The sequence below is a fragment of the Pseudophryne corroboree genome, chromosome 5 (genome assembly GCF_028390025.1).
Source record: "Pseudophryne corroboree isolate aPseCor3 chromosome 5, aPseCor3.hap2, whole genome shotgun sequence".
NCBI lineage: Eukaryota > Metazoa > Chordata > Amphibia > Anura > Myobatrachidae > Pseudophryne > Pseudophryne corroboree.
In genome coordinates this window covers 817,149,065-817,167,497 of record NC_086448.1, presented here as the reverse complement: position 1 = coordinate 817,167,497, position 18,433 = coordinate 817,149,065, and the positions used below count along the sequence as shown (strand labels likewise).

The window sequence follows — 18,433 nt, the reverse complement described above, 5'->3', positions numbered from 1 at the left end:
AAGATGGCTTCCTAAACAATAACCCGAATTAGTTAACAATAACTATGTACAAGTATTGCAGATAATCCGCACTTGGGATGGGCGCCCAGCATCCACTACGGACTCCGAGAAATAGAATTATCGGTAAGTAAATTCTTATTTTCTCTATCGTCCTAAGTGGATGCTGGGGTTCCTGAAAGGACCATGGGGATTATACCAAAGCTCCCAAACGGGCGGGAGAGTGCGGATGACTCTGCAGCACCGAATGAGAGAACTCCAGGTCCTCCTTTGCCAGGGTATCAAATTTGTAAAAATTTACAAACGTGTTCTCCCCTGACCACGTAGCTGCTCGGCAGAGTAGTAATGCCGAGACCCCTCGGGCAGCCGCCCAAGATGAGCCCACCTTCCTTGCGGAATGGGCCTTAACAGATTTAGGCTGTGGCAGGCCTGCCACAGAATGTACAAGTTGAATTTTGTTACAAATCCAACGAGCAATCGACTGCTTAGAAGCAGGTGCACCCAACTTGTTGGGTGCATACAGTATAAACAGCGAGTCAGATTTTCTGACTCCAGCCGTCCTTTAAATGTATATTTTTAAGGCTCTGACAACGTCCAACAACTTGGAGTCCTTCAAGTCGTCTGTAGCCGCAGGCACTACAATAGGCTGGTTCAGGTGAAACGCTGATACCACCTTAGGGAGAAAATGCGGACGCGTCCGCAGCTCTGCCCTATGTCGAATGGAAAATTAAATAAGGGCTTTTATAAAACAAAGCCGCCAGTTCAGATACTCTCCCGGCCGAAGCCAGGGCCAGTAACATAGTCACTTTCCATGTGAGATATTTCAAATCCACCTTCTTTAGTGGTTCAAACCAATTTGATTTGAGGAAATCTAAAACTACATTTAGATCCCACGGTGCCACCTTAGGCACCACAGGAGGCTGTATATGCAGTACTCCTGTGATAAAAATCTGGACCTCAGGGACTGAGGCCAATTCTTTTTGGAAGAATATTGATAGGGCCGAAATTTGAACCTTAATAGATCCCAATTTGAGACCCATAGACAATCCTGATTGCAGGAAATGTAGGAAAACGACCCAGTTGAAATTCCTCCATCGGAGCACTCCGCTGCTCGCACCACGCAACATATTTTCGCCAAATACGGCGATAAAGCTTCGCGGTGACTTCCTTCCTTGCCTTTATCAAGGTAGGAATGACTTCTTCTGGAATGCCTTTTCCTTTTAGGATCTGGCATTCAAACGCCATGCCGTCAAACGCAGCCGCGGTAAGTCTTGAAAAAGACAAGTACCCTGCTGAAGCAGGTCCCTTCTCAGAAGTAGAGGCCACGGATCGTCCGTGACCATCTCTTGAAGTTCCGGGTACCAAGTCCTTCTTGGCCAATCCGGAGCCACTAGTCTTACTCCACTTTGCCGTATAATCCTCAATACCTTTGGTATGAGAGGCAGAGGAGGAAACACATATACCGACTGGTACACCCAAGGTGTTACCAGCGCGTCCACAGCTATTGCCTGCGGATCTCTTGACCTGGCGCAATACCTGTCCAGTGTTTTGTTGAGGCGAGACGCCATCATGTCCACCATTGGTTTTACCCAACGGTTTAATAGCATGTGGAAAACTTCTGGATGAAGTCTCCACTCTCCCGGGTGAAGGTCGTGTCTGCTGAGGAAGTCTGCTTCCCAGTTGTCCACGCCCGGGATGAATACTGCTGACAGTGCTATCACGTGATTCTCCGCCCAGCGAAGGATCCTGGCAGCTTCTGCCATTGCCCTCCTGCTTCTTGTGCCGCCCTGTCTGTTTACATGGGCGACTGCCGTGATGTTGTCCGACTGGATCAACACCGGTCTTCCTTGAAGCAGAGGTTCCGCCTGGCTTAGAGCATTGTAGATTGCTCTTAGTTCCAGAATGCTTATGTGAAGAGACTTTTTCAGGCTCGACCACACTCCCTGGAAATTTCTTCCCTGTGTGACTGCTCCCCAGCCTCTCTGGCTGGCACCCGTGGTCACCAGGATCCAATCCTGCATGCCGAATCTGCGGCCCTCCAATAGATGAGCCTCCTGCAACCACCACAGAAAGGATACCCTTGTCCTCGGCGACAGGGTTATCCGCAGGTGCATCTGAAGATGCGACCCTGACCATTTGTCCAACAGATCCCTTTGCATGGAATCTGCCGAAAGGGATTGCTTCGTAAGAAGCTACCATTTTTTCCCAGGACTCTTGTGCATTGATGTACAGACACCTTTCCTGGTTTTAGGAGGTTCCTGACCAGGTCAGATAACTCCTTGGCTTTTTCTTCGGGAAGAAAAACCTTTTCTGAACTGTGTCCAGAATCATCCCCAGGAACAGCAGACGAGTTGTCGGCATTAATTGGGATTTTGGAATATTCAGAATCCATCCGTGCTGCTTTAGCACCTCTTGAGATAGTGCTAAACCCATCTCTAGCTGTTCTCTGGACCTTGCCCTTATTAGGAGATCGTCCAAGTATGGGATAATTAATACGCCTTTTCTTCGAAGAAGAAATATTATCTCGGCCATTACCTTTGTAAAGACCCGAGGTGCCGTGGACAAACCAAACGGCAGCGTCTGAAACTGATAGTGACAGTTTTGTACAACGAACCTGAGGTACCCCTGGTGTGAGGGGTAATTGGAACGTGGAGATACGCATCCTTGATGTCCAAGGATACCATAAAGTCCCCTTCTTCCAGGTTCGCTTATCACTGCTCTGAGTGACTCCATCTTGAACTTGAACTTCTTTATGTACAGGTTCAAGGACTTCAGATTTAGAATAGGCCTTACCGAGCCATCCGGCTTCGGTACCACAAAAAGAGTGGAATAATACCCCTTCCCTTGTTGTAGAAGAGGTACCTTGACTATCACCTGCTGAGAATACAGCTTGTGAATGGCTTCCAAAACCGTCTCCCTTTCTGAGGGGGACGTTGGTAAAGCAGACTTCAGGAAACGGCGAGGTGGCTCTGTCTCTAATTTCAACCTGTACCCCTGAGATATTATCTGCAGGATCCAGGGATTTACCTGCGAGTGAGCCCACTGCGCGCTGTAATTCTTGAGACGACCGCCTACCGCCCCCGAGTCCGCTTGCGAAGCCCCAGCGTCATGCTGAGGCTTTTGTAGAAGCCGGGGAGGGCTTCTGTTCCTGGGAAGGAGCTGCCTGTTGCTGTCTCTTCCCTCGTCCTCTGCCTCGTGGCAGATATGAATAGCCCTTTGCTCTCTTATTTTTAAAGGAACGAAAAGGCTGCGGTTGAAAGGTCGGTGCCTTTTTCTGTTGGGGAGTGACTTGAGGTAGAAAGGTGGATTTCCCGGCCGTAGCCGTGGCCACCAAATCCGATAGACCGACCCCAAATAACTCCTCTACGCATCGCCTGTCCACTGTCGTGTCCATAAAGCTCTTCTGGCCGAAATGGACATAGCACTTACCCGTGATGCCAGTGTGCAGATATCTCTCTGTGCATCACGCATATAAAGAAATGCATCCTTTATTTGTTCTAACGACAGTAAAATATTGTCCCTGTCCAGGGTATCAATATTTTCGATCAGGGACTCTGACCAAACTACCCCAGCACTGCACATCCAGGCAGTCGCAATAGCTGGTCGTAGTATAACACCTGCATGTGTGTATATACCTTTTTGGATATTTTCCATCCTCCTATCTGATGGATCTTTAAGTGCGGCCGTCTCAGGAGAGGGTAACGCCACTTGTTTTGATAAGCGTGTTAGCGCTTTGTCCACCCTAGGAGGTGTTTCCCAGCGCTCCCTAACCTCTAGCGGGAAAGGGTATAAAGCCAATAACTTCTTTGAAATTAGCAGTTTTTTATCGGGGCACCCCACGCTTCATCACACACGTCATTTAATTCTTCTGATTCGGTAAAAACTACTGGTAGTTTTTTCACACCCCACATAATACCCTGTTTAGTGGTACCTGTAGTATCAGCTAAATGTAACATCTCCTTTATTGCCAAAATCATATAACGTGTGGCCCTTTTGGAAAATACGGTTGATTCGTCACCTTCACTACCGGAATCAGTGCCTGTGTCTGGGTCTGTGTCGACCGACTGAGGCAAGGGGCGTTTTACAGCCCCTGACGGTGTTTGAGGCGCCTGGACAGGCACTAAGTGAGTGTCCGGCCGCCTCATGTCGGCAAACGACTGCTTAAGCGAGTTGACGCTATCCCGTAATTCCACAAATAAGGCATCCATTCTGGTGTCGACCCCCTAGAAGGTGACATCCTCATATTTGGCAATTGCTCCGCCTCCACACCAATAACGTCCTCATACATGTCGACACACACGTACCGACACACAGCAGACACACAGGGAATGCTCTATACGAAGACAGGACCCACTAGCCCTTTGGGGAGACAGAGGGAGAGTCTGCCAGCACACACCAAAAAGCGCTATATATGACAGGGATAGCCTTATGATTAAGTGCTCCCTTATAGCTGCTTTTATATTAATATATTGCCATTTATTTTGCCCCCCCTCTCTGTTATACCCTGTTTCTGTAGTGCAGTGCAGGGGAGAGACCTGGGAGCCTTCCTGACCAGCGGAGCTGTGACAGAAAATGGCGCCGTGTGCTGAGGAGATAGGCCCCGCCCCTTTTCCGGCGGGCTCGTCTCCCGCTATTTAGTACATTTAGGCAGGGGTAAATATCTCCATATAGCCTCTGGGGCTATATGTGAGGTATTTTTAGCCTTTTTAAAGGTTTACATTTGCCTCCCAGGGCGCCCCCCCCCAGCGCCCTGCACCCTCAGTGACTGCCGTGTGAAGTGTGCTGAGAGGAAAATGGCGCACAGCTGCAGTGCTGTGCGCTACCTTAAGAAGACTGCAGGAGTCTTCAGCCGCCGATTCTGGACCTCTTCTTGCTTCAGCATCTGTGAGGGGGCCGGCGGCGTGGCTCCGGTGACCATCCAGGCTGTACCTGTGATCGTCCCTCTGGAGCTTCATGTCCAGTAGCCAAGAAGCCAATCCATCCTGCACGCAGGTGAGTTCACTTCTTCTCCCCTCTGTCCCTCGTTGCAGTGATCCTGTTGCCAGCAGGAATCACTGTAAAATAAAAAACCTAAGCTAAACTCTCTAAGCAGCTCTTTATGAGAGCCACCTAGAATTGCACCCTTCTCGGCCGGGCACAAAAATCTAACTGGAGTCTGGAGGAGGGTCATAGGGGGAGGAGCCAGTACACACCACCTGACCTGTAAAAGCTTTACTTTTGTGCCCTGTCTCCTGCGGAGCCGCTATTCCCCATGGTCCTTTCAGGAACCCCAGCATCCACTTAGGACGATAGAGAAATGGAGAGTGGGGATCTCCCTTTAATGCATATTTTACATGGTTTTAACCCATCCATATTCTTACTGTACTACCCCTTTCTCTTGCCAAGCAAACCTTCTCTAGATTGATTCCCAATAGACATCCAGTCTACCAACCCCTGCTTCCTCTTTGCCATCACCAATACAACTCTCAAATCCTTCTACGGCCCTCCCACCTTTACATATAACCGTGACTTAGCTGCTAACTTGAAAGGCAAAATCCACACCATCTTGCTAGAAATCACCATCAGTCCTTTCTCTTCCATTCATGCTCTTTACTTTCTATTCCCAATCAAACTGTGCCCTTGTTCCTGTTCCCTCTTAACTCCTCATCTCTATCACTACTTTAGACCCCCTCATATAGGACATCACAATATCTCCTGTCCACAAGCCCGCTGCATTGTTGGTACAGTTGGCTTCACAGTCAGCTTCTTTCTATACATGCAGTGCTGTCTTGTCACCTCATCCACTGAAACATTGCCAAAATATGTCCCTTTCTGGCCATTACCAAAATTACAAAAACCCTTACCCTTTTTCTCATCATCTACTGCAACCTCCTCCTATATCACGCTCCCCTCCTTGACTACTGCAACCTCACCCGTTGTGACACTCATTCTCCACCACAAAGTACTAACTGACTTCTATCCTTCATACATCTCTGACCGTGTCATGAGACACACTCTCATACTCTTCCATCTGCCTCTGATCTAGGTCTCTCCTCTTCAATGGTAACAGTGGGGGAGGTGTATCAAGCCTACTAAAGAATTGATCAGTGGACAGGTGGAGAAGTTGGCAATCTACTTATCAATTTAAAGAACAGACTTGATAAATGCTCACTAGAAGCATTCTATGGGGAATTTCTCCACTTTTTAGAAGGCTTGACACATTCCCCCCCCTTCATATCCCACTCAGACATCCAAGACATTCCACTTATGGAACACTCTATCCTGACTGGCCATTCTCCCCCAAACTTCAATCCTTCAAGAGCAATATGAAAACCATCTCTACGTTATAGTGTACCCTACCCCAACCTGAAATAAAATATGATGAAGAGCAATAAAGCATAAGACATGCACTCAGTATGGCATAAAGATAAAATTCTGTTATATTGGGTTACTATATAAGAAAGACACTTTCAACATTTTATATAAACCAAAGTATTATTGGTATAGTCAAAATACTTACATGGATATGTAGTTTATGTCTGTAAGTTTCTATGATTAAGTTACAAATGTTCTGTGTGAGAGCCTTTTGTTACACGACAGATATCAATATGCACAGCTGATGTGATGTGCTTCTTAAGATTGTTAAAATTTACAGGGCCTTCTTACCTCATTGTCTGTCTTAACGCAATTGGCACGCCCCCTCCCACCCTGCAACTGCCTCTGCCTGTCAATCAGGCAGAGGCGATCGCAGCCCTGAGATGCTGGGCTCCCAGGGTGCGCGTTCGCACTCCGCAAAGGGCTTCAAAAGGATTTTCCAAAATTCCACCCACAAAGGGGTTAAAAGGGTGAGATGATTATTGGGCATTCGACCCTCAGAGGACAGTTAAGACAGCCCACCCAGCCGGGGCTACAAAGAATGCATGTTGCCGGCGATACCAAGTTGCAGAGTGGGGATGACACAATGCTCGTTCCTGGACTTTCTTGCCAGTGGCAGTTGCAGAGCACTCCATTATTCAAATAGGGGAGCTACATCAACTGCCACCCCTAAACACTGTCAAACATCCCTGGGTGTGGCTCCCCTATTTGAATAATGGACTGCTCTAAAACTGCCACTTGCAAGGAAGTCCAGTCTTATGGTCAGGAGATTTTGTGATGAGTCAGTGGTATTTGCCTTTTATATATATATAGATTTCAGATATAAGTACTTAACCAACCTATTACCAGTCAGGAGAGGATGGTGTCTCAGTTATCAGAGGTTAACCTGTCACTTGAACTGCACATTGCCAAACCTCTCAGAGAGCAATAGGAGGAAAGGAGACAGATATTTTGACTCTTACATGCAATAAAGGAAAGCTTGATAGTCAGCAACTGCTTATCTGCTGTGTAAAGGGCACCAACAGCTCTCCCAGTGACCTTAAGTGTTGTGCAAAAATCTTTAGCTTTTTACCTCAAAGGAGGAGCCCTAAGGAGTGTGAGAAGCTACGTAAGGAGACCTAGGGCCCTTTGGAATAGAGTCAGCCTATCCCTGCAAATCTTACATATTTACCATACAGCGGGCGGAGCTTGGCCTGTCATCCCAGCATTTACAGCACTGAGCAGGGCAGCATCAGAGGCAGGACGGGGCAGAGAAGGAAGCGGATTATTCTCCTCAGCACCAGCAGTTACAGCACTGAGCAGGGCAGCATCAGAGGCGGGACGGGGCAGAGAAGGAGGCAGATTATTCTCCTCAGCACCAGCAGTTACAGCACTGAGCAGGGCAGCATCAGAGGTGGGACGGGGCAGAGAAGGAGGAGGATTATTCTCCTCAGCACCAGCAGTTACAGCACTAAGCAGGGCAGCATCAGAGGCGGGACAGGACAGAGAAGGAGGTGGATTATTCTCCTCAGCACCAGCATGTACAGCACGGCAGCATCAGGGTCGGGACGGGGCAGAGAAGGAGGCGGATTATTCTCCTCAGCACCAGCAGTTACAGCACTGAGCAGGGCAGAATCAGAGATAGGACAGTGCAGAGAAGGAGGTGGATTATTCTCCTCAGCACCAGCAGTTACAGCACTGAGCAGGGCAGCATCAGAGGTGGGACGGGGCAGAGAAGGAGGCGGATTATTCTCCTCAGCACCAGCAGTTACAGCACTGAGCAGGGCAGCATCAGAGGCAGGACGGGGCAGAGAAGGAGGTGGATTATTCTCCTCAGCACCAGCAGTTACAGCACTGAGCAGGGCAGCATCAGAGGTGGGACGGGGCAGAGAAGGAGGCGGATTATTCTCCTCAGCACCAGCAGTTACAGCACTGAGCAGGACAGAATCAGAGATAGGACAGTGCAGAGAAGGAGGCGGATTATTCTCCTCAGCACCAGCAGTTACAGCACTGAGCAGGGCAGAATCAGAGATAGGACAGTGCAGAGAAGGAAGCGGATTATTCTCCTCAGCACCAGCAGTTACAGCACTGAGCAGGGCAGCATCAGAGGCGGGACAGGGCAGAGAAGGAGGCGGATTATTCTCCTCAGCACCAGCAGTTACAGCACTGAGCAGGGCAGCATCAGAGGCGGGACGGGGCAGAGAAGGAGGCAGATTATTATCCTCAGTGCCAGCAGTTACAGCACTGAGCAGGGCAGCATCAGAGGCGGGACAGGACAGAGAAGGAGGAGGATTATTCTCCTCAGCACCAGCAGTTACAGCACTGAGCAGGGCAGCGTCAGAGATGTGACAGGGCAGAGAAGGAGGTGGATTATTCTCCTCAGCACCAGCAGTTACAGCACTGAGCAGGGCAGCATCAGAGGCGGGACGGGGCAGAGAAGGAGGCAGATTATTCTCCTCAGCACCAGCAGTTACAGCACTGAGCAGGGCAGCATCAGAGGTGGGACGGGGCAGAGAAGGAGGAGGATTATTCTCCTCAGCACCAGCAGTTACAGCACTAAGCAGGGCAGCATCAGAGGCGGGACAGGACAGAGAAGGAGGTGGATTATTCTCCTCAGCACCAGCAGTTACAGCACTGAGCAGGGCAGCATCAGAGGCGGGACGGGGCAGAGAAGGAGGAGGATTATTCTCCTCAGCACCAGCATTTACAGCACTGAGCAGGGCAGAATCAGAGATAGGACAGTGCAGAGAAGGAGGTGGATTATTCTCCTCAGCACCAGCAGTTACAGCACTGAGCAGGGCAGCATCAGAGGTGGGACGGGGCAGAGAAGGAGGCGGATTATTCTCCTCAGCACCAGCAGTTACAGCACTGAGCAGGGCAGCATCAGAGGCAGGACGGGGCAGAGAAGGAGGTGGATTATTCTCCTCAGCACCAGCAGTTACAGCACTGAGCAGGGCAGCATCAGAGGTGGGACGGGGCAGAGAAGGAGGCGGATTATTCTCCTCAGCACCAGCAGTTACAGCACTGAGCAGGACAGCATCAGAGGCGGGACAGGGCAGAGAAGGAGGCAGATTATTCTCCTCAGTGCCAGCCTTTTGACAGCATCAATCCGGGGAAGGCCCGCCCAGAGGTGCGGCATGACAAAGGTTGGCAGCAATGGGCGGGGCATGTCCTGGTGTAAGTCTAATTGCTGATCTTGTGTGATAAACTAACCAGTTAACTTCAGATATAGCCCGTTGTCCTGAAAATAAGACACAGAGACTACAGATTCCCGTACAGTAAGGAAAGACTAAAAATGCAGTTTAGCAAGAAGTACTTCAAAATGAAAGTTATACGCACGGAAAAGTACTTGAAATTCCGTAGCGAAGCACAGGCATTCAGCTAATCTAAGCAAAAACTTTGAAAGCCAAGAATTATATCATTCCATCTTTATTGGAAACTATGGAACTTTTTTCTTTATTGTTAATAAAATAGCCTTAAACGTTTATTTGTCTTCCTGGATTTGCTGTCAAAGAGACATTTAAGGCAATATAAAAAGGGTCACCTCCTGAATATATATTCTTTCTGCGATGAAGCTGAAGGTAGCCAATGTAGACTAAAATCAGGTATTCTCTACATACAGGGGCAGAAGCTGGAAATACCAGTGTGGAAATTACCTTTCTTCTCCCCCTCATCCATTGCCTCTTCTTCAGGCTGATTCAGCTCACACCCAACGAAGCTGAAGGGCTTATAAGAGATGATCATTAGGCCCTTTCCGTCCAGTTCAATAGCTGCGTAATGTGGGACAGATTTGCCATGAAGCTTCCTGCGTTTGACGATTTCGCACGTGCTGCCTGCGAATATAAAATAAAAGCAATACAATGTGTAGCGTCACCTTCAAATCAAACTGAACAACCTAATACAGCCAGGCAAGCTTTAGGCAAATTGCTCAATTACAAACACTGATGTTGCCAGAATACCTCATTTGGTCTTAAGATTGCAGCAGAATTGCCGTTTGGCACATAATTGCCAGTTAGACCTCTCGCTGTGAAAGCCTCAATGTATTCCTGGAGGGAAGTGGGGAAGAGAACGAAAAATGCTGTACACATTGGGAATCTGTCAGACGAGGATACCCGCTGAACGCAATGCCTACAGTATACGGGTACCTCTGAAGGTGCGTGCACATCACAGCTTCCCGACACTAGAGGGCGCTGTGGCATACTGGTAAGCGTTGTGTAGCGTAGAGTCAGGTCTGACAGATTTACACAAAAATATTTTAAAAAATAACCATTATATCTATAAATATATAATATAACTGTGCCTTCTCTAAATGAGTTGCACGGCCTTCTTTCAAAGAGTCTTTCCAATGACAACAGATTTCTCATTGGCCCTAATGGCAAAAGAGGTTCCCCACAATACGGCTGCCCCAATATTTGCCTGCTGCATTATAAAATCAGCTGTGTATCTTCCTTGCAATTACTTATTATTAACTTAATGCCGAGATGCAATTAGCTGTGGTTAATTACCGCAGCCGGGCTATCCTATTAGCCCCGGGTGCCGACACTTAAAGGGAATTTAGTCCGCCTGCATCAGGCATGCAAAACCAAATCCCTAATAAGTAATCTCGAAAGCAGCGAAAACATATAGGTTCCACGAAAAGCCATGGACCTATGTGATTTCGTGCGATACAGGGTCATTTACCGTATGGTAAAACTCCTATATAACACAGGTTAACGCTGCTCCTCACCTCTATGCGGGGGAATTCAACCGTTTTGCATGCCGGCCGCCACTAGATGGTGCCTGACAGAGCAATTCAGTGTTGCTCCGTTCAGGCGTGTACAGCTGCCAGTACTGACTTTACGGTTATGTTGTTCCATTATTTTGACGGGCTGGTAAAAATTGGATAGCCTGCCATGGTAAATACCGTTTTTCTGTGCGGTAAATTACCGCTGGTAATAGGGCCCCCCCCCTTATTTGCCAAGTGCCCAAATACGCCACAGCGCTGTACAACTGGAAACAAAGTACAGCAATCAAGCAAGACAAGAAGAGTATTAACAGGCAGAGAGTTAGACGGAACCAACTGGAAGAACGTGGCTGCAATTTTATAGTCTGTAATAACTCCCAACTATACACTGTAAGGGGCAAGGGCAGTTCTATATAGCCGGTGAGCTTGCACAGTCTTGTTTTATTACAGTGCTATATCCCAATTGTGTATATATTGTATATGAATAAATAAACCACAACCAGATCTTAATAAACGGGCACAACCGGGGAAAATATTGAGAGAGAAGGGGGCCCATGTGCAGTCTCCGCCTACATGTCTTACTTTTGTCTATTTAACCTATTACATTGGTTGAAGTGCTCCTAGAAATGAGCTTTTCCAGTTCAACTGGTGACTAGGGTGTACGAATACAAATGTAGGTCAGAGAGACGATCTCTGGGACCTCAGAGTTGGGTTCAAGTGGTTTGCCAAATGGAATTTAATTTCTGCACAAAAATAAGCTGTTCTTATCCCCCGTCCCCCCAACGTGAGTCACCGTCCGGTGCAGATTTGGCACCCCTACGCCAGAAAATCCAACACGAATCTCTGTAAAACCAAGTTGGGAGGATTGAGGGACAAGGACACCTCATTGTTCTGGTCCCTCAAATATCTTCTGTTGGACTTTTGCAGTCTGCGACACCCAGCTCTCATACATACAGAAGTTAATGAAATACAAACAAAAGTCAGATACCTTCTGAGCACTCAAAGGCTGGGTACACATCAGAACGATGACCCGCTGGTGATGGTCCAAGCGAGATTGGCTGTACACACTGTGCAATTCTATGACATCTCATTCCGTCCTTAACCACTTAACTGACTTTTTTTTTCCAAAAAAAAAAAAAATTCCGAAATTGTCGGGGGGTTTTATGGGTGACGTATGCGAAGAACATGAATTTAACCCTATCCAAAATGATTTTTTTTTCAATAAATAAATTATATATATATATATATATATATATATATATTTTTTTTTTTTTTATTATTTTTTTAATTATTTATAAAATGTAAAAAAAAAGGTAAATATTTTTTTTCAAACATCGATCGGGAACATCGCGGCTTTCATTTTGAAAGCCAGGATAGCCTCCAGGTATACAGGGGGGAGGTCTGGGGTAGTTAATTTACACTTCCCCAGCGGCTGCTATTGTCTGCAGCCGCTGGAGGGGGGGATCCTGCCGTGCTGACCAATCAGCAGTGATCGGCAGCACGGCAATCAGTAGGAGAGAGTGCAGGGAGGCAGAGGAACCTTCCGATCCCTTCCCTGCAAACACTGTTTATCTGACTGGTCGCATCCTGTGCAACCAGGTCAGATAAAGCACTTGCAAGGCATGGTCACATCTGACGCGACCATGCCAGGCAACTGGTTAATTTAACTGCATCACATCGAACACGATATCTTCTGATTGGCCATGCAGCATGGCCAATCAGAAGATATTGTACCTGACCTGCGTGAGCAAGCAATTGACCATACACACTGTGCGATCCGCATTGATATGTCATTCAGATTTGCAGAAACAATCGAAAAGTGTGTCCCCGGCCTAAGGCTTCCCCATAGCACAATCCCTTTCTGAACATAATTCATTGGATTATAGTCTCTGAACCCGCTACTTCCAGTGAATACATAAACTGAATTCTCAAATGCTTTCTGGCTGACATTAATCTGAATACAGACTATCCATTTAAACAGAGTTAATTATATTTCCACCGGCCAATAGTAGTTACCAACCTGATATCTCTATCACTGTTGATAACTCAGCAATCATCCCTACCCCACAAGCTCGCTGCCTAGGTGTCATTCTTGTCTCTGATCTGTCCTTTGTTCCCCACATTCAATCTGTCTCAAGATCATGTTACATGCATCTAAAAAACATATCCAAAATATGACCATACCTTACACAAGACACTGCTAAAACTCTAATCCATGCTCTCATTATCTACTGCATTGATTATTGTAATAGTCTCCTGACTGGTCTTCCCAAAACGAGACTCTCACCACTACAATCCATTCTGAATGCAGCTGCGAGGCTAATCTTCCTCACTAGACGTTCATCTGCAGATCCGCTCTGTCAGTCCCTCCATTGGTTATCTGTACTCTACCGTATTCAATATAAAATACTTTTACTCACACACAAGACCATTAACCAAACTACACCAACGTACATCACTTCGCTTGTCACAAAATATCTCCCTACCCGACCTCTCCGCTCTTCACAAGACCTGCCTCTCTCATCCACACTCATTACTCGCTCCCACTCACGACTGCAGGACTTTCATCGGGCTGCACCCACTCTGTGGAATGCCCTACCACGCACAATAAGACTCTCCTCTAGTCAACAAACCTTCAAGCGTTCCCTGAAAACTCACCTCTTCAGGCAAGCGTATCAAATTCCAGAACCGCCCACATAACTTTCATAAACCTTCCTATCAAATTGCATCCACTCTGCACAGTCCACACATATCCTCACATGTCTTCTCATTCTTTACTTTCCCTTCCTCTCGACCCGGTTCATCATTGCTGTATGACCATATCATGCAGCCCACCAAGAACCTTGCAATCTGGCGAACAACTATGCAATAGATAGCACCTTTCCTTGTGTATACATGCCTATTTCCCTATAGATTGTAAGCTTGCGAGCAGGGCCTTCCTACCTCTATGACTATTTGTTATTACCCAGTTTTGTTATATCATTGTTATTTCCAATTGTAAAGCACAACGGAATTTGCTGCGCTATATATGAAACTGTTAATAAATAACAATCCTCCACAGACCAACTGGATGATATTCCTGTCAAAATCAACTAACTGATCTACTATTTTAGCAATCACTCCTGCCGGGGGCTAGTCAACTGTTCGACGGGTCTACCGGCAGTTTCATGGCGGTTTGCAAAAACACTGCTTCATAAATCCAGGGATTATATTCTCTTCTTTTTTTTTTCTCTTTGGTCAAAAAGAATGATGGTGCTTGGATATTTAATTCTGTTTAACGCTATTTTCTAAAGTGTGCTTTCTCATCGGTTTTGCGGCGCTTTCGGCCTTAGAAAATTGGCGGCTTGCAAAACTGCCGCCAAACCACCGGGGGTTTACAGTCCGCCACTTAGTAAATGTTGCCCTTAGTATCATTATGCAGAGAGTTTTCAATATTGTTTTATACAGGACTATTAGAGCAGCCTCTAAAAAGGCAAAAAAAAAAAAAAAAATTTCCCGGCTGATTGAAATCATTTTCTGACAGCAACTACATAAAGTGCTAAACTTTGAAAAAGGTCTAAAAAGTTATGCAGAACAATATAATTATCATAATAAAAATAATAAGTAAAACATTCATTTTGCCAGGAGGTGGGAAAACTTTTGAACATGTTATTTCTACCCACCAAGGTGTTTTTGCACTTTGCATTCCTAATAAACGAGAGGGATTGGCGGTATTACTAAACAAGGCAATCTTTAAAAGGGGTCTGGATCCATCCGCCCATGGAAGCGCCTATCATTTTACCGCCAACGGCATCATTAAAACCTGCACGCCAGGCAATCAGCATTCACTCACTCTCCAATTCCCTCAGTCAAGTTTTCAAGAGTCCTTCAAGCAAATTCGTTTCCAGAAAAGAAAAAAGACATCGCGTGATTCTGCTTTGTAAGCTGCAGAACTGACCACATTTGGTGACTAATAATGATTGAGAAAGCCAGGCTTATAGAGAAGGGGATAACAGGGAACCCAACTGCCTGATTATGGAACATTATGTTATAGGGGGGAGAAAACAAGCAAAGCAATTAGAATATTCCTCCCGGCAAACTGCAGCACAGAATGTACAATCTGGTTTATGTGCACTACAAGGGCTTATCTGCCTTACTGCGGGGGGGCTATTATAGAGTCTAGCACACGAGCGCTTGCTGCAAAACGCACATTCCGGAGACAGATTACATTTTACAACTGCAAACTTGTATAGATTGCGGACGAGGTGGGATTGCTGCTTTACGTATGGATCATTATTACACTGCATATATCATTTAAAAACAGTATGTTAAAATAGTTGCCGTCATGTTTCCTGAACAGATATAAATGACTGCACTGTACGACCTGCATAAAAGCATTTAAGAGCATTTTTATTTTTTAAGGATCTTATTCAGGTGAATATACGGGGGTTTTAAAAGCATTTTGCTTGTGAGACTCCTATGGAGCCTTGCGAGATTTGGGGGCTGAACTATAACCGTCAAATACGGTAGAGCCACCTTCACTGGGTTACAGTTTGCACCTTCCGAAGGTCATAGGGGGCGATTCAGATCTGATCGCCGCTGTGCGTTTTCACACAGCGGGTGATCAGCTCCTAACTGCGCATGCGTATGCACCGCGATACGCAAGCTCGTCGGACAATAACAACGGGCATCGCCGGTCAGCGAGGGATGGTGCGAAACATCTGTTTGCACGGGCGTTCGCAAGGTGATTGACAGGAGTTGGCCGTTTGGGGGTGGTAACTGAGCGTTTACAGGGCGTGTCAGGAAAAACGCAGGCGTATCCAAGTGTTATCAGGGAGGGTGTGTGACGTCAGCTTCGGCCTCATCGCACTGTAGGAGTAAGTACTGGGCTGCACACAGTGGATTTTAGCATCTCTGCGTACACATAGGATTGCACACTTGCACAGTGAATTTACACTACCCCTGGAGGCGGCGACAATCTGAATGCAGGGCAGCGATTAGATCTGAATCACCCCCGTAGTCGCTCTCATAGCTCACCTTCTTGGGCTTTATGAATGCACTGTTTTTGCTTTGTGCACTGTGGATTAGGTGAACACAAAAGCATTTTTGGCTGGATAGATATTGTGCTGTTCCGGTAGAGCCAAAGACAGAGATAAAAGGACCTTTTATATGCTCAGGTTAGAACCTCTCTCCAGGTAAGAAAACAGGATTTGGTTAAGTGTGTGTGGGAGTAAGCGCAGAGATGATGCACAAAAGGTTCATCATGAACGACAGTGGAGATCGCAGCTTAAAGCCAAAGTCATAATCACAGTCTGTGTGCGATGGGGGATCGCAGCGAAGGACAGAGAAACGTTTACAGAGAGTCATTCAGCCACACAGACAATGGTTTCTCATGCTGTAGGAACTTCAGTTGATCAGTGGACATAAAGCTGAAAGCAGAGATCTAGACAAGTCACAGGAAGAATGCAAGAACATGATTCTTGTCAGTAATGACAGCCACAGAGTGTGGGCATAAAGAGGGAGAACGAGAGAGAACAGTGCTGAAGAGAGACAGATAGAGAACAGGGCGAGAAAGAGAGAGAGAGAGAGAGAGAGAGAGAGAGAGAGAGAACAGGGCAGGAAAGAGAACAGGGCAGGAAAGAGAACAGGGCAGGAAAGAGAGAGAGAGCGGGACATTAGAGTGAGAAAGAAGAGAAAACCAAACAGAAAAGAGAGAGAGAGAATGAGGCAAAAGCCAGAGAGAAAACACAGAGGAAAAGCATGGGGGGAAGAGGGAGAGAGAATGGGGGGGATGGGGGGGGGGGGGGGGGTGACGAAAGTGTGAGAAAGTGATAATGGAGGGGGGGAGGGGGGAAGAGCACAAGATAGAAAGGGGGGGGGGGGAAGAGCACAAGATAGAAAAAAAAAAGAGCAGAGGGAAAATAAATTTAAAAAAATAAAAGAGGAGAGGAAAGAAAAGAGGAGAGGAGAGGAAAGAAAAGAGGAGAGGAAAGAAAAAAGAGGAGAGGAAAGAAAAAAGAGGAGAGGAAAGAAAAAAGAGGAGAGGGAAAGGAAAGAGGAGAGGAAAGGAAAGAGGAGAGGAAAGGAAAGAGGGGAGGAAAGGAAAGAGGAGAGGAAAAAGAGGAGAGGAAATTAAAAAAAGAGGCAACACTGGTCACAATAGCTATCAAGCTGGCAAGTGACGATGCTTAGTTTGCACAATATTGGAATATGTGCTCTTTAAGGCGCTTCGGACCCTTTGCGGCGCTCCATAAAGGTTAATAATAATAATAATAATTTGTGTGAATATGTGTAATAAGTGTGAAGTTATGGGCTGTTGCTATAAAAGTGATAAAAAACACATGATCATGCTACACAAGGCAAATGAAACTGCTGCAGAAGTTTAAGATTTACAGGAAGGCTGTACAACGTATTCTTCCATGCAAAAACACTATAGAGCTGCCCCACATGGACAGGACACAAGCGGTAACACAGGTCTGCTGGCTACCTTCTGAATATGCTCGGGGTTGGCTTTTTTTTTTCATTTTTGCTAATATAGAAAGGTCAATGATTATGTGAATGCTGCGGCCCCTTGTTATTTGTGTATCACTGATAATGTAATATTCAGCATTTAGTTGTCGCAGAAGGGTTTAGCATGGATTACCGGCAGGCGGGATGCCGGCTGTCATAATTCCGTCAGCGGCAGCCCGCCCGCCAGAATGCCGGCAATGGGGCAAGCGCTAAGAGACCCGTTGCGGGTTCGGTGGCTCGCCACAGAATCTATTCCCACTCTAGGGGTGTCGTGGACACCCACGAGTGGGAATAGCCCTGTTGCTCCGGGATTCCAGCCGGCGGCATTGCTGGCTGTCGGGATTCCGGCGTCGGTATCCTGAACCCCGGTAAATGAAATGCATCCTGTTGCAGAATATGCTTCTGCATTTGAGCATCAAACATACAGGAAAAGAATGTGGGATAAACTTTACTGTGACCAGTACATGTAGATTTACAAAGTGGACGATGATCGGTGGCTTTGACCGATGTTTTTCAAAGGGCACTAATAATTAAATGCTACATCAGCGTGGTTCAGCATTTATTACTATTTCCCCCTGAAAAGCCGTCGGTCACAGTCAACTTGGAACGTGAAGTATTAACAACGTTATCCAACATGTGACCCTTCAACTGTTTTGGAACTGCACATCCCACATTGCTACTATTAACGCATGCTAAAACCATGGCAGAGCATGCTGGGATGTGTAGTTCTACAGCAGCTGGAGGGACCTGTGTTAAATACCCCTGGTCAGTACACTATCACAACAAACAGACAACAAAGAGACAACGTAAGATACAGCACCACCAACCTCCGGTAGTTTCTCAACGGATTTCACTGGGTAAGATTCTGATTGGTCAGTATAGACAACAAAA

The 18,433-nt window shown here is 46.7% G+C and overlaps 1 protein-coding gene across 2 annotated transcripts in view; it reads right to left on the bottom strand.

Moving 5' to 3' along the window:
• The window catches only part of NUDCD1 (NudC domain containing 1), a 350,323-nt gene that overhangs the window by 204,512 nt on the left and 127,378 nt on the right, over positions 1–18,433 (bottom strand). For both annotated transcript variants that reach the window (XM_063924501.1, XM_063924502.1), the window contains one exon: positions 9,987–10,163. In XM_063924501.1, the coding sequence (XP_063780571.1) occupies positions 9,987–10,163 (177 nt within the window). The remainder of the gene's footprint in view (positions 1–9,986; positions 10,164–18,433) is intronic.